We start from the raw sequence: 24280 nt of genomic DNA on the forward strand, positions 1-24280 counted from the left end.
ACCCTACAATGTCCAAGAGAATACTCCATAACAAAAAATTATCATGTTTCAAATGTGTACTGTTCCAAGGTTGATGAACAATGATTTACAATGACTATTCCCTATGCTAACAGATCGTCTTAAATATTTACTTTATCAACAATTGAATTCAAAAGACAGAAAAACTTATCTAAGTAGCATACCTGTCTTTATCTATTCACAGTGTGATTGTTTTATTCTTGCAGCTAAATTTCTTAAAGCTCTAGGTCCAGGAGTTCAGCAGAAAAGACTGAACAACAGTTTTGCAACAGATATTTATTGATAAATTTGCAACATTAGGTACAACACATGGTTACATCCAGTATTTGTGCTTTGGAGGGTAAGTAAACATTTATTGGAGCACAACAAGAATTTACACACAATATTTTAGGATTCTTTGAACAATAAAAATATCATTTACTATGTATTAGCACAAAGAAGCACAGTTCAGTTTGAGATGATAGCTGCGTTTCAAAACCTGGATAATGCATCAGATCAAACATACACCTAAACCTGGACCATCTGCATGATAAATGCACACTGAGGTCTGAAAAAAGATTCCTGCCATGGGGGTGGGGGAGGGCTATGGATTTCCAGCAAGCTTTCTTGTATTCTTAGGATGCAACTGATAGGGCAGAAAGCTTGGCATGGGGCTGGCTCACAATCACAGATATTCTGTAAGCTTTAAAAATAGAGCAAAAGCATACTGTTTTGGATGATACATATTGACCATCTTTCTGATTGAAAAAATAAAAATGAGTGTAGTATATTTAGTTGGAAGGGAAGAGATCCTTTAGGGTCCTATAGATACTTTGTGTTTTCAAAGGAGTATATCTCTGCTATGAATTTGTAAAACGTGATAAACGCTTCTATTTGTCTAATTTAGTGTCAATATCACCCAGCCTGGAAGTCTGTATTCCTGGCTGTCCCTGCCAAGCACAAGGCCATTACCCTGCATCCATAATTGCAAATGTCTTTGGAGAAGCATGCCAGCAATTACAGATGGCAACACATTCACCCTACAATCAGCCAACAAACTTCATGACACTCTACAACTTGAGACAACAATCTCTTCATGGTTTATGAAGCTCCAAGACAACTCAATATATTATTTAGATATAGTCTTTTCATAATTTACAATAAAACGAAATGTTTTTTCTCATATAACTCAATACACAAGCTTACTTTATCTCAAAAGACTACTATTTATTCCATTGTTTACTTTTAAAATCTTGTCTTTAGGCAAAAATTCCATAATGATTTTACTCAAGTCATAAATGTAGTAATGGAAAGAAGGCGACCTTGAGCTTGAGTAGTCTTCTGAGGAGCTCAGGGGTGATTGGGAGGAGGGGCAATACTTATCAGCCACTGCAAATAAATGAAATCACTTCCCATGGATGCTGCTAACACTGATGCAAGAGTGTTAGTACTCACTGATACTCATCTGAGGGTTGAAATCTTTTATATAAAGGCATGGAAACTTGCAACTATATCCCAAGTATTTCCTTGGGTGAACAACCCATGTACCTGCTAAGCAAAGTGCAATGAAGGTTTTAGAATAATTTGTAGAATTTTTGTGACCCGATGACTTTATTTCTTTTTGATTCACATAGCTGGAGACATTACAGATCACTCTATATTGTGACATATATGCGGGTGTAGCTTTTCTGGAGGAGGGGCTTGTTATAAACTTTCCTGTTTGGGCCCCACTAAAGTATCTCTCTTTAAAACTATTTTCATTTAAGCTCTTTTGGACAAGCCTGTGGTGAAATTGATTGGCACAGACTTGTATTTCACTTTCTCTAGGACTTATTTCTTGTCCATGGTAGTGGAGCAGGCTTTTAAATAGTTCTGCTAATGGGATGCAGTGTATTGAGAAAATTCAGAGCATTTAGCGCAAATCACTGTAACCTAAGCTGGGCTAGAGGAAGGAAAGTCTTTGCAGGATGAACCTGACTTATCCTAGTTCCAGGAGCCAGTCAAAGAGACTCGGAGTCCCCTCTTTCTTCTCTGCGTGCATTTTGCAGTACTGGACAACTGCATGAAATATATCTCCCACCTTCCAGGACTTCTGATGAACAAGCTTCACAACTTCTAGAAACTAAAAGAAGACACAGAGTTAGGACTCACATATTGTACTGTCCTGCCCAGCATCTCACGGAGCAAACCTTCCAAAGACTGGGGCTCCGAATCTGTGTTTCAGCATCTTTACTCTCAGCGGACATTTTCAAAATATTCTATTTCCCTTTCAGACATTTTAGATAATGAATTTCTCCCAATTTGCAGTTCTAGTCATAGTGGAGGACTGGGCAGAACAAGGACAATTCCTCTAAGAGGCAATATTTTAGATAGCTAGTGTTTTTTCAGGTTAAGTATTTTTTTTTTTTAATCTGGGTTAGACTTCTTGCACCAGGATTGCAAAACAATTTCTTACTAGATGTGTGCATTAGGGAAAATAAATTGAGTATTAAATTTCTGGTTCACCCAATGTGTCCACATTCAATAATGATAGACACCTCTCCCTCCCCATGCTAAGATTAATCATCAAGATGTTTCTCTATAGCAATTGTTACAGGAAAACAAGGACACGCCATAGATTTGTCATATAGTATTAGTACCAGTTTCAGTTGGTCATAACAGAAAATTCTAGAATGTAAATGAATGTTGGGATTAAGACTTTCTCTGGTAGAGTCTAAATAATCAATCTTTGTAGGCTGGAAAATGAAACACTTTAAATATCTGGAAACAAACATTGTCAAAGAGTCTTAGGTTTTGAAAAAGAAGGCAAATGTCCATTGAATTAAGGCTATTTCTCTCCCTAGAGTAGGGCACTATCTCGGCCATGGTTTTCTATCCTTTGCCTGTAGTAAAGAGAGAATCAATTAATATTTGTTGAATGACAGAAAGTATATTAGGCCAAATGGAGTCAAATACAATGTAACTTCTCAAAAATATGGGAAGACATCATATATCATTGAGGATAAGCCCACTCCTGAAAGCATTCTTTAGTTTTAGGTAGCATATTTGTATACATATAATTCAAAAACCAAACACGCAAACCTATATAATGGATGCTCCATAGTTCTCTACTGAAATGAAAGTTTATGAAGATGCTTGGAGGTCATGGATTTTGGAGTGGGAAATGACAGCCACAAGTTTCTACAAACGAGATGGCCACAGGGCTTCTGTCCCCTGACACAGTGACTGAGAGCAGCGTTCGTGTCACTGAGGTGGGAAGTCCATGACCTCATTTCATTACTCACGACAACAGCAACGGGAGTCCAGCGTATTTGGCTGCATGTGTCTTTGCTGTACTTTTAGAAAAATCACTAGTTATCTGGGATGCCTCTCCCTCCTATTTGGTTTCTTCTCTTCCTGATGCTGACGCCCAGGGACAGATGTGAACCCTTCATAGGAAGGCTTTGTTTACAATGCAGATGCCCTGAGAAATGAATGGTAGAAGGGAGGTGGCTGGTTTATGGACACACGGGAAAATGGCTTTGAGAGCTGTTACGTACATCTTAGTGTGTATATAAACTCAAGTCATGTTTTGAATGGAACAAGAGTGCAAACAAGGGGCTTTAGAGAATTAATGTGAGTAAAGGGGGTAAAGGAGGCTAGGGCATCCAGATATTTCAATTAATTAAGATTCCTTAGCTCTGACTGGAAATCTGAGGGATGGACAGATGTCAAGCCTGGACATTAAGCTTCTGAAAAGTCTCTGAGAGATGCTCACATAAGCCATTGGCTTCTTTCTCAGGATTTCCCTGAAGGATTACACAAAACCTTTGGCCAAGATGGTTTATTAAGGATTACATCTTTTTTCTTCACACATTAATGCCAAGTCAGAGAAAAGTCGACATACATTGAATTTGGCACAGCTGCTTTCTGTAAACCACAGTTTACTCTGTCACTACACTCCCACTTACGTCTCCGAATCACAGCATAAGGGAGGACTCTGAGGAATATACTCTTTGCAGAAAGTCAGATTTCAGCTCCTTTCCATCTACCGTGGCCTTAGAAAAAGGAACTTTCATAGTGGTGAGAACCAAAAAATGCCAGTGAATGACCTGACATTGTTAGTGTACCAGAGTTAGGCCACTTAGCTAATAGTTGTGGAATGGCCATTGGCTAGAATGCATCTGCTAATTTCTAAGGTCTGTTTGTTTCCCATTAGACCTCTTTGGTTGTTTTGCTTTCAGTGATTGCTTTTGTTTCTGAGACAGGATTGTCTTATGGAGCCCTGGCTATCCTAGAATTTGCCAGGATGACCTCACATTGATAGTGGTCCTCTTGGTTTAGCCTTCTAGGTACAAGGATTATAGGAGTGTGTCAGCATGCTTCTTCACTAAGCATCTCTAGAAAGATGATCTGATCCTACTAATGCAGCAGCTGAGCTGGGTCCTGAAGCCTTGAAACATGTGTGGAGCTGATGAACATGAGCATCTTGTGTTTCCTCCATAAAAAATAGTAAACGTGTGTCAAGGTTGTGAATAGACAGAGAGAACGTTTTAGCCTAGTATTGCAGTCTTTCCTGCCCCCACCCTGTGGTACTTAGGATATAATTCAGGATGCTGTGCGTGCTAGTTAAGAGCTCTCCCATAAGCTGCATCATCAACCATCTTTCAATTTTGTGATTTGAGACAAGGACTTACTAAGTTACTCAAGGTCACCATGAACTCTTCGACCCAGGCTGAACTTGAATTTGTAGTTCTTGTGGCTCAGACTCCCCAGTGGCTGGGATTTATGAGCTAGCCCCATCAGGTCCGGTTTATTGTTCTGTTTTTAGAACTACATTCTACTTAGTAATTGACCCTAGAGCTTTCATTAAACCTCCTCATGTTATGGCCATGATCGGCTTTAGTATATCAGGGATTTGTACTTTTAGCCTGCTCCACTAACAAACAAACATCAACCAAACATTTCTGTACTGAATCAGCAATAATTTGGTTCTTTTCCTGTAGACTACAGAAGACTTTAGACCTTAGGAAGCTCAAGAGCATCTGCATTCTGTGACAGTTTATCACGAGCAGACACACCTGGAGAAAAGCGCCACAGTCCAGAGCAGACCTTCGTATTCTCAGGTGCATTCTGTAGATTTGATTGTTTACAGTCCATGGTAGAATTACAGGAACTGCAGCAAACTGTATTTTTTTTTAAAGACACCTTCAATGCACTCTTCTGAATGCTCTCACTGTCTTTTACTCCAAGACACAAATTAGATTTTATTAAGCAAGAGTGAGTGAACCCCTACTTTGTCCCTGAGGTTATGGCCTGTTAAACCCGAGTCTTAAGTTGGGCTGGATCCTGGAATTCTAGACTTTCACCAGGACCTGGGATTTGGGTTTTACCTCCAGTGGAAATTCTGAACTAACAGGTAAGGCTCTGGGTTTGGAAGACTTTCTGGAGTGACTCTAAAATTCCCTGATTGGAGATTTTTGATGAAAGTATTAATGCAAGAAAGTGTATTTTGTTTGCTAATTAAAACCTTTAGGCTCTAATTTGTACACCCTTCACTTTTCTTTATTATGCCTTTACTCACAACTGATACTTTAACTAGAGTTTGTTCCTGTGTTTTTTTCAGAAGTCAGGATCATCAGTCTTTCCTCTTGTTCTCCCTCCACCACTTTCCTCATAGAATAGAATAAGAAATTAGAGAGGAGACCTTTTCTTCTCTGACTCTCCCTCCATTGGAAGGCAAGGGTCTATCTATTTCCTCTTTCTTCACGATCCTTTTTGCATACTGCTTCCAAGAAAAAAACATGATTCTCAATGCAGATTTAAAGATGAGCAGTATGCCATGTTTACTCTAATGCCAGGCCATGGCTTAGCTCAGATTTCAGAAGCTTACTGAGTTTCTACAGAAAAAAAAAGCTGAAAAGCAAACTCCCAAATAAAAAACCCAATAAACCCTGACAAGTAGCTCGTTTAAAAATATTTTAAATAATTATGGTAATGACAGTTTATTTATTATTTATTGTTATTTTGGTCAGCTAACTGAATTAAATTGATTTGATTCCAAGGTTGTAGAGACTTAAGTTTGTGAACTGTTTTAGGTTACGAGGTGTCAGAGGTATCAGGAGTGTTCCCCTGAAAAGTGCCTTGGCGTTAGTGGTTTTCCAATGACTAGAAGGAACATAGGAATTTGAGTTGTGAATGTGTCTTCCAGCTGATTCTGTTTTGTTCCCCTTTAGCTCACAGGTGTGGTTTAGATAGCAACTTTGCAGATGCATTTTGATTTGCTTATTCAGAATCAACTTCACGCTATTTTGATGTGGCTGTTTAAACACTGTGACCTTTCCATGTGCTCTAGAGACAGATGATGTTTCTTCCTGAACTGAAATGCAAGCTCCGAGATACCAGGAGCACTCACTTCTTTTGTAACCTGGGATGTGGAGCTTAGAACAGAACCAGGCTTGGTGAGGTTACTCTAGTAATGTTTGATGGATGATTTTAAATGTATGATTTTTAAGGGAATGCAGCCTTCTAATGATTAAATAAAATACAAATGAATGGGGAAGGCTGGGAAATAAAGGCACCATGAGTCACTAGAACCTACAATACACATTGATCATCTGGAGTACTTGGAATTTGCCTTTTCTGGGATTTAGTTTTTATTGTCCTTAAGTGTCTTTCAGATTCAAGGCCAAGTTTTCAAGGCATCTCAGGAAAGATGCGTTGCTCTAGTGTTCATGCTGGTCTCCTCCCGTTTACCACATGCCTCTGTTTTTACAAAGCTGGAAGTTTAGTAAGCTGAGACCACTATACATAGATGCATAATTGCTGTGGAACAATATTTTTTTATCCTGTCACTTGTATTATTTTTAATAAAATGCTAATTGGCCAGTAGCCAGGCAGGAAGCATAGGAGGGGCAACCATGCAGGAAGTAGAGGCAGGGCAATGAAAATTCTGGAAACAGGGAAGTTTAAGTCTGCAGTTGTTACCCAGATACAGAGGACACAAGATGTGACTGCCATGCCAAAAAAGTTAGCCACACGGCTAACTCAGACAAGAATTATGGGCTAATGTAAGTTATAAGAATTAGTTAATAAGAAGCCTGAGCAAATCAGACAATCAGTTTAGAACTAATGTAGACCTCTGTGTGATTCTTTGGGACTTAACTGCTGCAGGACTGGGCAGGACAGAAAACCTTGGTCAACACATATTGACTATATTAATTGTTGAGAAAATTAAATCATGATTCCCAGAAATAAAGGTCAGGTTTTGGGGCTGAAAATGCAGTTCAGTTGTTAGAGTGTTCACCTAACAACACACATGAAACCTAAGGTTCAATTCCCAGAACAACACAAATTAGCACATGAGGGGTTGAGACACCAAGGTCAGACATTCGATTGCTGCTGGAGAGGTGGACCAGCAGCTAAGAGCCCATACTGCTCTTCTAGAAGACCCAAGTTCTATTACTAGAACCCTTATTGGACAGCTCACAAAAGCCTGTAACTCTAGGGGGTCAGATACTCTCTTCTGACCTTCAGAGACACTTGTATTCCCATGCATATATAACCCCATCCCTCCTCAATATACTTACATAACTAAAAATAAAATAGTTTCAAGGTCATCACCTACTTCACAGAGAATTCAAGGCCAGTTTGGATGAGACAACACCTTGTCTCAAACAATCAGAAAACAACAGCAACCAAAAGATGTAGGGTATTTGTCTGTGGATGCCCATCGTACTGAGTGACAGTAGGAAGATGCCATCCTTTGAACTTAGAGTTTCTTTTCTCTGAGAAGATGAGGAGCTAAAGAAATGTTGCTGATTTTTCATGCTCTCTACTGCTCTCTTTCCCACACTCTTAAAAAGGACTACTCAATTACCTGGCTAATTACAAGCAAATAGAATTGAGCCTCAGACCTGGCTAATGAAGAAAGAACATATAAGTGTTATATAAATTTTCTTTATTTAACCAATCCAGTCATAAACAACCAAGGATGATGCCCATTTATATCAAAGTTATTCTGTGCAGAGAGCATTCATTAACTTTGAACAAAACCTGGAAATTTGAGTCCTTCAGACTGAATCATTAAGATTTGAGTTCCTTAAGCTGGTTGACAGGCATGCATGAAAGATCATCCAGTGTTTTTCCTGATAACAGGAGAGAAAGCTCTATCTTCTCAGAAACACAGTTCTAAACAAAGGCAGGCTTTCACTTTAAAATTGAAAACCTGGTAGCTGTAAACAAATACCAAGTTAGCATTTAGTTTACATATTACATATTCATTATATATTTACATGTACATCCCTGCTCTTTCAATAATGAGAATTTATTAGATATACATGCATGAAAATTGACTGCCTCTGTAAGGAGGTAGATTAAATTAAAATCTGTTTAACATATTACCTAAAATGCACCAGGTCATGCTTTTGTTCAGGTAATTGCTGGAGATACAAAAGCAAACCTTTATGTGTGATGTGGGATTCCCCTCTGTATGCTGTGAATATGTTTTATTACCATTGGTTAATAAAGAAGTGCTTTGACTTATGGCAGGGAAGACTATAGCAAGTGGGAAATCCAAGCACAGTTAGAGGAAGAAAGAAGGTGGATTCAGGGAGATGTCATGTAGCTGCCAAAGGAGAAAGACACCAGAACCTTACTGGTAGGCACAGTCTCATGGTGATACACAGATTAATAGAAATGGGTTAATTTAAGATATAAGAGCTATCTAGGAATACGCTTGAGCCATTGGCAACCAGTGTTTTAAATAACATAGTTTCTGTGTGATTATTTAGTATGGGATGGCTGGGAGACAAAAGCACAGTCTCTGTTTGCATATGTGAATCTGGAAGCATTGCCTTCCTTAGAACTTTCTTGGTTCCCTCCCATGAGACTGAGCACAACATGAGAGAAGACCAATATGCTTGTGGATTATGCTGTTTTAGACCATCCACTGTACTGTGCAGGCTAGGAGTGAAAGACTTGAAGGAAAAGCTTCTGAACTAGTGATCTCTGCATCACTTTGCCAACAAAGAAAGGACAGTTTAGGAGGATGCCCGGGTTGGGTGGACTTGAACCTAAAAAGAAGAAATTGCTGGTTGGAGAGGTAGAAGTAGGAGCAGGTGTCAGGAATGAGCTCTCCAGCAGCCGGTCAGATTGTCTAGGTAGGATTACAGAGATTTTGAAACTGGTCTGCTTTCTAAGTAAATGGGCAAGAAGATGAGAGTTTTATCATAGGATGCTGGATTTGGGCACTGAACATTGGAGAATAATTGCATATTAAAAAACAAAACAAAACTGAAAATTGAAACCCTTAATATTATTTAACCAAGAGAGACTCGTTTTAATAAGGATTTACGCAAGAGTGTTTTCAACCAAAAATAGAGTTTAGGGATATAAAAAAGTAGTTTAAAAACTTGGAAAAAGCACTTGTCTCCTCAGTTCTGTTTCCCTTTATCACCAACTATTCAAGAAACAGAAAGCCAATGAAGCAGTGATGTGAGCTGGCGGCTTGAAGTCTTCACAAGGTGTTTTTGGTTGAAAGAACTCAAGATTAAACGCTCCAAGTTCATATGGATTAAATGGACAATTAAATGGGTTTTCAGCTGAGAAAAAAGCACAAAACTGAACTGTTATCCCACCCAGACATGCCACACTGTACCTTTTCAATTCTGCTTTCCTGAGATTTCTTAAAGTAGATGGTGGGGATCCCGAGTTCAGAGGCAGCTATCCACTGCAGGGTGGCTCGGAGCTCAGCATCAGGACACTCTGGCTCCAGGTCAAAGTTGATCACCAGCAGGCTCCTCTGGGGGCTGGCTGCTCTCCCTGGCAGACCAGAGGCATGCTCTGCACAGACACAACAACAACGTCACTCTGCTTTCTGAAGCGTCACTGCAGGCAATTGTGTGTCAAAAGGATGAGAACATGGCTTACCCTTGATGCTTTCTGATTGTTCTTTAATAATCTCCTTTTCTTCTACTAATTCACTTTGGGAGAAAACAACAGTATATGATTGGTAATGCTTTGGAAGGAGAAGCTGTAATGGAAGATGAGGTGATGGGTCTTTCTACAAACTTCTGCAGTGCATTCTTAGGGCTTTCACAGAACAAAGTAGAACCATGTGGGTGTTACACAGGACAGCTGGGTCTGCCACCAGTGTTCCCTATCACCAAAGAGCAGTGCTGTGGACCTCAAACGGCATGCGTTAGGACAGTCAGTGGGGGAGAGTCTGAGGTTTACCTTTTTCATTTTTTTTCAACTCCCTTTCCATGAACCTCCGCAGGGTCAAACAGTTAGAGCTTTGAGGTAACTGGCTGTAATTTAGAGACTTATCCTTTTACCTTTTTCCTGTCTCTCAATGAACCACATTTTCCTTTTTTTTTTTTGCCACAGTGTACTTCTGTATACTGTGACAATGATGTACATTTGAATTTTAAATTAGGGAAATAGTTTTTACAAGCATATTGTTCTGTGAGCGGGAATAAGGACAACAAACTCGGGAATAAGGACAACAAACTGGGAAACAGAGATAGAAACAGAATGTCTCAATAATAGTCTTTGCTCTTTTTCCATTCTTTTTTTTTTTTGTGGAGGCAGAGCAGACTGGAGGTGTTTTATAACTAGTGTCTCATAACTAAACCAAGCTTCTCCTTATCCACTGTCGTGTTTAATATTGGAGGTTTTCTGCACAGCATGTACTTGTTATGGAGCCCTGTGTGTAGTGGGGAGACCCTGTAAAGTCTCCTGAAATAAGGTCATTTATCTCAGTAGCTGAAAAGAAGTGACCCCTTTTGGAAAGCCTGCAGAAGTCCTATATTTTTCTAGTTTCTAGAAATTTGGAATACTATTTTTTTTAAATGTGTCTTTTGGTGATAGATTTTCTTATATTCTCTTTTGCCGCTAAAACCTATCTCATGCATTCCATTGTGTGGGTAATTTCCATTAGTGAGGTAGACTTCATTCTGTGTGTGTGTGTGTGTGTGTGTGTGTGTGTGTGTGTGTGTGAGAGAGAGAGAGAGAGAGAGAGAGAGAGAGAGAGAGAGAGAGAGAGAGAATAGCTATTCTTCCATTTATACCTAATTATTTCCAGGAAAGTCAATTTTGTAAGGGCACAGAGCCACTGACCGATCTCTCTGCAAGTAGCACGAAGGACCTTGATAAGGACAGATGCAATTTCTGATGTTATGTAATGACGGGCTGCTGGGTAGGGATGGAGGTGATCTTGACTTTCTTTCAGTGCAAGCTTTTCCTGACGTTATGGTTTCATATTAAAAAGAAAGATGGAGATCATGGTAAGCAAAAATCAATCTGTCATAAAATATTTTTTGCTGAATTTGTTTTCAGTTCTCCTAAAAACAAGAGCATGTGCGTGTTTGTGTTTGCTTGTGAGTAATAAAACAATGAAGGGTTGTGGCAACCTCCAGTTAACCAAAGAACACATGCATTCGTTGGTGAATAAAGTATGAATCTATAGCTAGCCAGAGGGAAATACGTTAGGAATCAGCATTAGGGCAATGCAGCTTTATCAGTTTATCTGAATACCCAAATTATATTCTAAGTCATCATGACCAAAATTGGCATACAACTGAGTTAGTTTTCCAGAGTAATCACAAATTCAAGCAGTAGTTATGACTTCAGGTTGCCCTCCTGGTCTGCGTCATTTTATGTAGTCTCCATGCACTTTTCTGAGAAGTGCACATTGAGAGAACTGAGTTGCTACATCTCCCTCATGGCAACCATTGGCATTAGATACACCCCATATCATTAATCCCCCATTGTCCACAAGCCACTCATAATCAAGTTTACTGAAATGACTGTGTTTTCTAGCAAAGGTTCCTGAATAGTCTTCTGAGGGAGGCATGGCACAATTTTGAATGGATTTTTTTTGCTTGTTGTTTCTGTAAATCAGAATAGGTAAGATGCTATATCTTTCTGATTATGTTGGTAAGCTTTATCTGCAATGGCTATTTTTTTAAGGGGCATGTTTGAAACCAAGAAAGCAGACAGTGATTGGTTGGGTCCTATTCTCGGTCTCAGTCCTCCAGCGACATGGAACCACAGTGGCACAGACATAATGAGTTGGTGATTGGGCACAACCTTCATGACCACGATGGATTGCCAGATGGAATTGGAGTGGTGCTGCCAGTCACTGAGTCACATGGCTACTTACTTCATCGTGGGAGAAGATGGCATGCTTTCCTGATAAATGTCCAGGTCCATAATGCCAAGACTGCTAGTGGTACTACTGTTGCCATTGCTGACAAAGCAAAAGTTTACATATTAATGCCTGTCACCACCCTTGGCCACACTGCTGACACCGATGTTCCATCGTAGAAAGGGCCCGTCATTGTTCTTGAGGGCACAATTGATTTGTGTCTGACCTTCTGCATTGGTATTGATGTTCAGATAAATTAAAGACAAAGTTAGAAGCCAAATATGCTTATGATAGTAATACTGATAGTGACTTGTAATTTCTCTAGTGGTAAAGAAAGAGGGTATTCATCAAGAAGACTTTTTGCTATTGGGCATGCTTATTCAGTTGAATATACTCCTGAAAATTGGGCTATTAAAAACACCCTAATGCTTATCTGTCTGCCCCTTGTATCTAGAAAGAAGCCAAGGAGCCACAGCCTCCCTTTGTTATATGGAAGATTTTTCTTAGGGGATTCCATAGAATTTTACAGAACATACATTTGATTTCTTGTTTCCCTAGAGAACTATAGAATTTACATACAAAGTTGGGTAAGCTTTTTCCACCTCAGAGAACGAGTAACATGTGACATCTATGTCTCAGAGAGGAAGAATATTGCATATAATATCACTATTATAAGTTGCATAATCAACATATGGTTTACTTAGGAGCCTGGAATAAACTCTCTGAAATGTAGTACCATTGAGACCATTTTTAGTACTTGCAAAATAGAACCTATCCATTTTTTACCAAACTCACTGACTCTCTTCACACAATCTGTATTTTCCAGAAACATCTTTCCCAAGCCGGGTTTTGCAGTAGTAACTTCTAGTGTGTCATGTAACGGGGCTTTGTTCCTTCAGGAATTGTGTGAGTCACCAAGAAGGCTCTCCACTTGAATTCTCTTGTCTGGAGTTTTCGGCAAAACTAAAGGAGAAAGTTACAGCCTCAAATCTGACACTCAGTGTCCAAATATTGAAGTTATCATTTTTTAAATCTGTTTTCCAACATTTCGTGGAAACATTTGAAGTTTGGGACCACTTCTTCAATGTAAAATGTTCCTAAATCTTAGGTTGTACTGCCCTGCCAGAAATAGAACTTGGAAAATCCTTTATCTATACCCAGGTGTTTTGATCTCACTTGGCAGCAGGCCTCTTTGGACAGTCTGGGATCTAAAGGGGGTCAAAAGGCTTTGTACACAAAAGATCACTTTAGCAGTTACAGCCAGATGCTCCCTTCTAGCTTTTCCAGAAGCCATACAGAGGTCAGCGAAGATAAGGGAAGAGATTGGTCAGGGAGAACCCCACCACACAGTGTGGAGACACTTGGCTTTGTGTAAATCCAACCTATGTTGCACTGAATGTACTTGCTGTGACTTTTGGGAAAGAGAACACAGTTTACTCTTAAAGGTATCCAAGGTAATTCAAGCCTCAACTGTAACTAGATCTCTCTCTCTCTCTCTCTCTCTCTCTCTCTCTCTCTCTCTCTCTCGCTCTCGCTCTCGCTCTCGCTCTCGCTCTCGCTCTCGCTCTCTCTCTTGCTTTCCTGCTTTTCAATTAAGGATACCTAGCACTGAACTATAAGAAACATTTTTGGAATCTTGATTGAAGCTGACTTATTAGGAAGTCAAGACAAAGAAGAAGAAGTACCTCATGGACCGCTCGCTGAGCTGCAGAAAGCTACTTGTGTCGTCTGGGTTGTCGTCCTCATTGGCCAGCTGGGACCAGCTTCCTGTACTCTCCTCGCTGCTGCTCGGAGGGTTGGGGGATTCTTCCAGGGGCCTGGCTTCTTTCAAGACTTCTGCTTCTGATTCCTCTCTGTTCTTGAGGCTGTCACTGCAGACATCAAGACAATATTACCAAGAGAGGAGGTGCAACAGGGAGCTGTTCTCAGAGTGCACACTGGGCTCCCGTGAGCCTACATCTCCACACACCAGGCATGGTGTTGGATCTAGTGGAATTTTACTGTTAGTGGTTGCTCCCTTTGAAGCTGAGTACCACTTTTCTTCTTGAAACTAAACTCCACTGGCTTTCTTATATCTTCCATTTAACACTGTTTACTAGATTTATTTGTTTTTAAAGTAGGTTGAAAGGAATCATTGAGGTAGAGTGGTGTTTATCATATGTATTTATGTGTGTGTGGCAGGGTGGGGGTGTTAGTACACACATGCCAAGGGACCTGAGGAGGTCAAATGGAAACTTGAGGGAGTTGGGTTTTGCCTTCTGCTTTATGTGATCAGGCCTGGTAGCAAGTGCCCTCTGACAACAGTGGGGACAGGGATGGTGTCGTGGTATGTCTGTCTTTTGTGTGTTCCTCCCCTTAATAAAACTGGCTTTCCTTACCACAATATTGAAATTTGAGGAGGGTAAAAGAGAATGAATGTTGTGGTCAAGGATATGGTGTTAGTTCCAAAAAAAAAAAAATGTAGGAATGAACTAAATACAGCCACAGAGGAGAGGTTCTGGCCTTTTTTATTCACCCAGTTGAAAAACAACTTTGGACCCAATTCCTTATTATACTATAGAAAAATTCACTGCAGGATAGTTCTTGCTAAAGAGGGAGCTGAGCCTTAGCATCTGACATGGAATATCCAGGTTAACAAATAAGTCTGTCAGCACATTTTATTTTATCTCAATTTCATGCTCTATTTACAGCAAGCCTCACATCTGTGCCATAAAATGGGAATTCAGAACCAGTAATGATTACCCAGAGTGCTACTTTTTGTTTGCTTTCGGGAGAAGCGTAGAGCCTCACTTATTGACGGGTGAATGACACAAAAGTGGGGCGCAGATGTATGTCATCCAGCAGCCCCCAGTCTGACCCCTCCGTTCCCATAGGAGCTTCAGAGGACTGTGGCCATGCCAGAGTCAACTGTCCAATCTCCACGTAGAAAACAAGCCGAGTGTTCTGATTTTTATCTCACACGCCTACGCACCATCTGTGTCACGGTCATGAGATTTCCTTAGGTCAGTTTTTCTTTTAACATAACCCAACTGTGTTTATTTTAAGCCATCGTCATAAATGGAAAGTAGAAATCTCTCGGCACAGGTAGAAGGCAGCAGATTGAACAGACAGCTGATGCCAGGCAGTTATGACCATAGGAAACCCTTAGGAAGAAGAGAAATGAGAGCAGACATTTTTACTTCTTATATATTTTATTTGAATGTTGAATGCATACAGGTGCATATATTCACCAGTCTTTGAGGTAAAAACAGCATAATTTTCTCCCTTGATTTTTTTACAGTCACTGAAACACAGTTCCATTTGATGATTTACTCTCAGCTAAGTTTTAAAAATTTGATTTGATAATCCTTTAAAAGATTTTGCTTGCATTTGTTTGTTTACTTTGTGTATGTTAGTGTGTGGGTGAGCCTGTGCCACACGTGGGTGTGAAGGTCAGAGAACAGTTTACAAGAGTCGGTCTCCCTCTGCTGTGTGATCCTGGGATCAAGCTCAGGTTTGACCCACGGAACTCTTGCACTGGTCCTGATCGTTTTTAGTTTTTAATGATGGACACTCAGCACACAGATAATAAGCTGTTCTGATTTTAAAAAAAGAAAACCAGAAACATTTTAAATTATAGACATCTTTCTTAAGTAGCATTACCATCATATCACAAATTTTAATAAGTTTTAATTTTAACAAATTTTAATAAATTTAATAAGTTTTCATTTGGAGTTAACTCTCCTTGTAATCAACACATAATTTGTTAATTTCTAAATATAACGATGTCTAATTATTATGGAAGATTTTGTATAAATCCTTTATCATTAACTTTAGAGTTAATTTAAGCATGATCAGAGAACATATTCCTTATGTTCTAAATTCTTTTAAATGTATTGACTTCCTTTTTAGCATATGATACATCATGAAAAATGTTTTAAGTACATCTGAAAAAAATCTATACTTTGCTGTTGGGGTAGGCTCCTCTTTTTTTTTTTTAAATTGCTTTTATTGAGCTCTACATTCCTCCCTACTTCTCCCCTCCCCTTCAATCCTCTCCCAAGGTCCCCATGCTTCCAATTTACTCAGGAGATCTTGTCTTTTTCTACTTCCCATGTAGATTAGATCCATGTATGTCTCTCTTAGCGTCCTCATTGTTGTCTAGGTTCTCTGGGATTTTGATTTGTAGGCTGGTTTTCTTTGATTTATGTTTACAAACCACTGAATAGTTAGTACATATGATAATTGTCTTTCTGAGTCTGGGTTACCTCACTCAACATGAAGTTTTCCAGCTCCATCCATTTGCCTGCAAATTTCAAGATGTTATTATTATTATTTTTTTCTTTCTGCTGTGTGGTACTCCATTGTGTAAATGTACCACATTTTTCTTATCCATTCTTTGGTCAATGGGCATTTAGGTTGTTTCCAGGTTCTGGCTGTGACAAACCATGCTGCTATGAACATAGGTGAGCACATGTCCTTGTGGCACAATTGAGCATTCTTTGGTATATACCCCAAAGTTGTATTGCTGGGTAGGCTATTCTTAAATTGTATAAACTCAGCTGATTGTGAATGTTGCTTCTTTTAGAATCAATATTTTATTAAGTGTTTGAGAATTTCATACAGTATATTTTGAACGTCTTTACCTTCATCTTCCAATTCCCCACTTTCCTCCCTCCCCATCTTTCTATTTCTCCTTCCCAGCTTTGAGACATCTTCCTCTTTTTATCCCTTCTTTTCCCATGAGTCCAGTTTGTTGTCGAGCTGGTCTTGGGAGTGATGACGGCCCTGGTGTGATGCAACTAAGGGTTGCACCAATAAAGAAATCCAGCACTTCCTCTCCCAGCAGCTCTTAGCCAGTGGTGGGATTTCCCGTCTGCTTTCCCCTTTCTATGCTAGATTATGCTGTTATGGAGCAAGAGCTGGACTTGTGTTTGTTGTCCCATCTCTGAGTTCATTGCTTGCGTGTGCCCTATTGTCTGGAAACATCCTTGCTGTTGCTTCTATTGTAAATATATACACACATTTGTAGCATGTTTTTATATTTTTATTATTTCATGAATTACTAAGAGAAGAATGTTAAATTTCCAGTATGGTACTGTGTCTAGTTCTCCTTCTAGCCTTTAAAATTACCATTTGATACTTTGTTACTTAGGTGGCTCTATATATAAGAGGACTGTATACTGGATGGATTGACCCCCATTAGCTTATAAATATCTTATAAAATTATATATATTATATAAACTATATATATAGCTTATAAAATATCATTATCCCCAGTAATGCTCTGTATCCTGAGGGCTATTTGGCCCTTAAATTCTCTTGTTTTCCATCCTTTTACTCTTGACCCATTTGCAACTTTATATTTCAGATCATTTCTTCCACACAGCTTGTGTTAGGGTTTTGCTTTTTTATACAAAAGTATAATCTCTGCCTTTTAACTGAAGTTAAAAGTGTTTAGATCATGGATAATTAATGTGACTATCAATACGGCTGGATTTAAATAAAAATCTTGTTTTTCTATTTGTCCCATCTGTTCTTAGTTTCTTTTTAACCCTCACTCCAGATTCTTCTTATTTAACTGAGAAAGTTTTAGACTTTTGTTTTTAATCTCCACTATTAATTTACAATTATAGTGCTTTGTTTCATATTTTTAGCAGTTATTGTAGAATTTTTGGTATTTATACTCAGTGTATAGCTTACTGTCAGGTTACATTATAACACTGATGTTATGGAAGGCCTGTACACAACATATTTCTATTTTCCTTCTCCTGTTCTTTATGCCACAAATGTCATATATTTTAGTTTTTCATTTGCCATAAAATAAATACTTTCTACTTAAAATAGCATTTTTTGAAGAAATGCAAGATAAGATGAAAAGACTGTGTTTTGTATTAGCCTACCCTTTTGATCTTTGTGACTCTTTCTCCTTTATCTATATTCAAGTCACTGCTAATATTCATTTTTATTAATCTACACATTTCTGCTTATACTTATTACATAGTGGTATATTATCCTAGTGGTATGTGCTCTGAGATTTTGTTTGAACAAAATTTGTGTTTTTTTGGTTTTATTTATTTAAATTTATTCAGTATATGTTTGCCATGGAATATATAGAGAGGTCAGAGGACAACTTATGGGAGTTAGTCTTCTTCTATTATGTGGGTCCAGAAAGTTAGATTCAAGTTGTCAAAGTTGGCATCCAGCATCTGTACCCACTGAGCCATATCGCTTGTCCCAAAATGATTTTTATTTAATAAAAGCTAATATGCTTTATTCTTTAGAATATTAAATACTTATTCTATGTCTGTAGGCAGAGGCTGCTTATTTGTTTCCCTGCTGCCCTGACCTGAAATAGTTGTACAGAAATTGTATTAATTATGATACTGTTTGGTCAATAGCTTAAGCATATTTTTAGCTAGCTCTTACTTCTTAAATTAACCCATCTCTATTAATCTGTGCATCACCATGAGGTCTTGGCCTACTGGCAAGTTTCTAGCAGGCTCCCACGGGTGTCTTTCTTTTTTGGCAGCCACATGGCATCTCCTTGACTCTGCCTACTCTCTCTCTCTATCTTTCCAGCCTGCCTATATTCTGTTAAACCATTGGCCAAAAGTAGCTTCTTTATTAATCAATGGCAATAAAACATATTCATAGAATGCAGAGGGGAATCCCACATTACCTCCCCTTTTCTGTCTAATTAAAAAGAAAGGTTTTTAACCTTAACATAACAAGATTACATACAACAAAATAGTTATCAGGCAAGAATTACAGTTATAATATTTAGTCCATTTACATTTGGCAAATTAAAGAAAATACTCTATCATTTATTCTATCTTTGTGAGTCTAAAGTTTTATATCTAATCTATCTTTTATCATAACTAAAGAAAAGTTTAACTATCTGTCCTTCAACTCCATCAAAGACCCCACAGGGATATAATGTTGCCTAAATAAACAGGAAGTACATTGTAAGCAACTTCTAAAATTCTAGAATTGACAGAGACAAATTGCTTCCTGGACAGTTACCCAAAGTTCTTCTGTAACATTGGGGCACACTCTTCCTAGATTCCACACTCTTCCTTTTTGATCTCTATCCACTATTTTTAGGGCCTTCCTTTTTGCTTTATCCCATGCATGCCTCCAAGCAGTGTTATCTTTGAGCATCTGCTGCCATTCATTCTCATAACATGGCCAAAGTATCTCAACCGCTGTTGCTGTATCCTGTAGTTTACTTCCTTCTGTAGATGAAGATGTTCATTAATATCATCATTGCACAACCTATCTCTTTGTGTGACACCTAGAATCCTCCTGACATATGCATCTCAAACACATCCAGCCACTGTTCTGAGGAGCATTTCATTGTCCAGGTTTTAGAGTTGTAAAGAAGGCAGCTCAAGACAAGTGTCTCATATACTTCCAATTTTGTCATTGTCGTTATGTCTCTTGCTGACCAAACTTTTCCTTGTGCCTGGAAGTCAGTCCTTGCTATTCCGATATGCCTCTTGACATCTGAAATAATTGCCTTCTTTGAACTGAGGTTTTCTCCCGGATAGAAAACGTTGACTGTTTGTTTGAGGTTCTGATTCTTTATTTTAATGTTAGAATCCTTGTGGGCCCTTTCCATGTATTATATCTCAGTCTTCTTGATGTTTACTTTTATTTTCATTCATTTCCACAACTCTAACATGGTCTGCAGTTCATTTGGACTTTCAGCAATTAGTACAGTATCATCGGCAAAATGTAAGTTATTAATTCGCACAACACTTATCTGCACGCCCATTTACTCATCCTATGGTGCTGTTGCTATTATTATTCCAGGAATATATTAAAGAGGAGTGGTAGGAGGATTCATCCCACTAGATCAAAATTACAGATCCCAAGTGTGTCTGTTTATCAGACCATTATAGAGTCTAACTGTTGAAGTCACAAACCCAATTAAACGTTTTCTTTCATAAGTTGTCTTGGTCATAGTGTTTTATCACATCAATAGAAAAGTAACTAAAACAAAAGACATGTTTATCTATGTTTTGTTAACTAGAAACAAAGCTGACTTAAAGACCCACACAGATTTTCTTTTTCTCTTTTTCTATGAACATCAATTGCTTACTTTTGAAAGAAAACTGACAACTATCTTCCAAAGTGGTCATCCATTGTACTAATGGTTTGTAACATATGACATCCTAGCCAGGGCTTGGTTTTGTCAGTGGTTTAGATTTTATTCATCTTAATAGATATTTACTGTATTTGATTGTTTGAAATGTCTTAAAGGCATATGATAGCTGAGCATTGTGTTAGCCTTTTGTCATTGTGTCAAATGCCTGAGAGAAATGATTAAAAGAGGACAGGTTCACTTAAACTCATGGTTTAAGAGGGTTCAGTCTGTGGATGCTTGGTTTTTGTGCTTTGGGGCTCATCCATAGTGAAGCTGACATCATAAGAACATCATGTGGTAGAGCAAAGTGGCTCTTTTCCTGACAAAAAAGGAGGTAAGTAAGGAGGCTGACAAACACAAGATATAAATATCCCAGACGCTTTTCAAGCAACCTATTTCTTCCAACTAGACACATCTAAGTTTACATCACTTCCCAATAATGTAGTCAAATAAGGAATCCAAGAATATGTGGATACAAAGTTTACATGAAGCCTTTGTGATGGAATCTCTTTGCAATGACTATACCTACTTGCTGGGAATCTAGCCTTTAACTCCTGAAGCTTTATCTATTTTCTAATATGTTGTTCATTTTCTTACTGCTGAATTTTGAGCGATCTTTTTTCCCCTTGAAGTTGTGTTGCCTTATTAGGTCAGTCCCATGCTTATGAGTAATTTGTCAATACATAAGAACATTTGATTTTTACCATTTTAGATAGTTTTCATTTATTGTGTGTGTCTTTTAGAAATATGCTTTGATAGTCTATGACTTATCTTATTCTGTTGACAAAAGCCACTTTAAAGAATCAAGCACTATCGACAATACATCTTCAAAATATGGTGCTAACAGTCAACAGATATTTCCATTTGGGAGTGATTTCCACCATGGATCTTCATCTGTGACTCTTTTATCAAGTAATGTAAAAGTAAGAGTAAGAAAGTGGTTTTTATTTCATTGTGTTTAATTTTAACCATATTTTAAAGAATCACGACGATGTCCTTCAGAGAAGAGCCTGAAAATATCTTCAGGAGATAATCTTTCCACACCTCCAAACAACACTGAGACTGCCTATGTCACATGCCCTACTCCTGCGTGGAAGTGGGCTGAACTCTTCCATGGAGAATGAAACTCTGTTTTCAGCTATTTTGACAAATCAAATCTCATGATAGCAACTCTGAGTTCAGCAAATGTAACTGAGCTGTGACTTACTTTTCTGCTTGCCAATCCTGGGAATTCTTTTATTTCAATAAATCTCTCACTTTTCTCATGACAGGTTTCCCCTTGGGGAAATAGACATCTCCTGAAATGAAGGCTATGATACTACCATAGTAATAATAACAAGGTGAATTTATTGAATATTCATAATAGGTGAAGTATTGAATTAAGAGTTTTGTATATTAAATCATACTTAAAATTTAAGAATTACATTATCATTCCCATTTCTGGGTGAGTAAACCAGAATGAAAGATGTTAGGAAACTAGTTCAAATTGATATAGTTTAAGGCAGTGTAATAGACAGATGGATAAACAAATTAACTTTTTTCAAATCATCTCTTTCAATAAAAATGAAAAGATTTTTCCCTCTTTATTGTTTTTCAGTAAAAATAAGTATACTTAATAAAGAAGGTAGTGTACTTCATGTTTTATGATGATTATATTTCCCCACAAAAACAAAAATGATATCCTATTCTTAGTCCTTTGTGTTTTGCAATTAGAGCCAACCCTTGAATTTCTGGGATATTCTACATTCTATCTCTTTATTTGATGAGAAACAGAATCATATATCTACACCCTGGAGCAAGAGGTTGAATGCTTGGGTGACTATATGAAATAAGAATCTGAGTCAGCTATGGTCTCATTCATGCAGAGTATGAAGTGTTTGCAACTTTTCCAGATGAAATCTGTTTTAGTATTAATGTCAATGACATTTAATTTAAAACTCTATAATGAGAATCATTGTCTGATTGGGTCTACAACTATAACTACAACCATTGGATATGAGTTCAAGATGCTTTCTAGTTTGGTCACCTTCACTGATTAAACATCTCCTGATGTCTGCTGACTTTAAGTCAGGTTCTTGGAATCTCTTTTTTATGTATTTCTAAATGTAAATTTCTGAAAAGTGACATGTTGGTTATACTGTGTCTTTAGCTCTGATATGTCTCTATAGTCCCATGAGCAAAATCTTTGATGAATATTGTCTGTAGCAAAACAATTATTGATGAAACCTTGTTTCTTTGTGTATTTGACCTTCTTCGTGAGTCTTAGCTTTGAGTTTCTGGTCCTTATGTTTTTGTTCTCTCTTCTCCTTCTGTGCTTCTGTGGTTCTATCCAACTTGAAAGTTCTTAGCACTAACTGTCTTAACAGGCAGTTCTCATGTTTGACTGGACTCTCTACCAAAAACCCCATGTATAACCCTCTCCGATGGTGGTGTTTTAATACCCCAACATGGATCTCTTCTGCTTAGGAGTAAATGCAACACAGACTTTAGAGAACTGTTGACATTTGGTGATTGCTGTGTTCATCTTGATATATATATATGTATATATATTCTTATTTCTTTGTAAATAATGAACATGTAGGCACACATTTCTGAAAAGACTGCCCTGGTTATTTCTCAAACTATATGTTTCTAAAGCTGGAATTTTCTGTTTCACTAAACTTTAATTGTGGGCTAAAAATAGAGGATTGATACAACAGTCCCCTGTGAGTAGTGTGCAGGCACTTGAAGTTAGGAAAGAAACTCATATTCCTTGGGCAGCCTGAGGGGAATTCTTACCTCACCCCGGAAGTTCGTTCCTGCTGCATGTACAATCTCCTGAAGAAGCACTGTCCAAATGACAGCTTCCAGAGAGAGACTACGCATGCATGCACCCTGTGCACCCAAAGAGCTGGCACTCGTGGGACACAGGGTCCTGATAGAGAATTCTTAGAATAAGTCAGGAACGGAACTCTTTAGAGAAGAGATGCCAAAAATTTAATCTCAATTTCCTAAGTTAAAATTAAGTCTCTTTCCAAAAGAAAAACAGTTGCTGGTACTTATTAGTGTTATCTCTGATTGGAAACCACCACGAATAATTTCAAAAGCCACCGAAGCATTGGAGCACTTGTTTTAATGAGAGGAGTGACTGTTACATAAATGAATTCAATTTGTTTTGGAAGATAAAAAGTAAGTTATTCAACAAACCTCCCTTCTTCCTCCCTCCCTCCTTTGATTTCTCCCTTTCTCCCTCCTTCCCTCCTTCCATTCATTTCTTCCTTTCTGCCTTTCTTTCTTTTGCAGTAGGCAGATATTATATTATGCCATGATTATAGAATAAAATAAGCCTTGAATTCTAAATAATCAGCTATCTGTTCTACTTCAGTATTGCCTCAGTAATCTAATACTGAGGAAACGCTCCAACTAATGTTCACAGTTAATTACAAAATATATTTGGATTAGCCTAAAAGATTTTTTTTTCTGTGACAGCAAGGTGAACCAGAACGTTATTAGGTCCAGAATGGTTTCCTGCTTTCATAATAACCATTCATTCATGAAGTTTAGTTGAACACCAACTATAGGGGTCAGGTGTGACCTGATGGCCTTGGATGTGGGGATGACTTCACTTTGCTTCCTGGTGTATGAGTTATGCAATAAAAATATAGCATGTTGAGCCGAGTTATTATAGGTTTATGAATGTATATCCATAAGTTGACCAGGGAGATTACTGTTCTTGGATGAGACTAAAAGATCAGGCTTCTAAACAAAATAAAACAGCAGGCACAAGAGGGGCCTTGTACCCCTACAATTACAGCAGGCCCAGCCATGGGAAAGGTAGAGAAAATGTCAGTGGATAAGGTGAGAGGAATGTCTCCCTTCTTATGCATGCACAGGGGTCTACCGAGGTCATTTATTGCCTCCAGAATTCTGTTTGTACATCAATAACAGCCCTATATTCCTACCTAAGATTTATAATGGTGGTTCTCAACCTTCCTAATGCTGTAACCTTTTAATGCAGATCCTCATGTAATGGTAACTTCCAA

General features: G+C 38.2%; 1 protein-coding gene across 8 annotated transcripts in view; it reads right to left on the reverse strand.

Annotated features, from left to right (window-relative positions):
* Positions 1 to 274: 274 nt before the first annotated feature.
* The window catches only part of Sphkap (SPHK1 interactor, AKAP domain containing), a 137878-nt gene continuing 113872 nt past the window's right edge, over positions 275 to 24280 (reverse strand). For 5 of the 8 annotated variants that reach the window (XM_075952212.1, XM_075952210.1, XM_075952206.1 and 2 more), the window contains 4 exons: positions 13813 to 13998; positions 9907 to 9959; positions 9635 to 9819; positions 275 to 2119 (listed from right to left, as the gene is read on the reverse strand). In XM_075952212.1, coding sequence (XP_075808327.1) covers positions 1976 to 2119; positions 9635 to 9819; positions 9907 to 9959; positions 13813 to 13998 — 568 coding nt within the window. In that variant the 3' untranslated portion in view covers positions 275 to 1975. Of the gene's footprint in view, positions 2120 to 9634; positions 9820 to 9906; positions 9960 to 12142; positions 12230 to 13812; positions 13999 to 24280 lie in introns of all 8 variants that reach the window. The other 3 variants (XM_075952209.1, XM_075952205.1, XM_075952204.1) reach the window with 1 other exon arrangement.

The sequence above is a fragment of the Microtus pennsylvanicus genome, chromosome 17 (assembly GCF_037038515.1).
Source record: "Microtus pennsylvanicus isolate mMicPen1 chromosome 17, mMicPen1.hap1, whole genome shotgun sequence".
In the NCBI taxonomy this organism is placed as follows: domain Eukaryota; kingdom Metazoa; phylum Chordata; class Mammalia; order Rodentia; family Cricetidae; genus Microtus; species Microtus pennsylvanicus.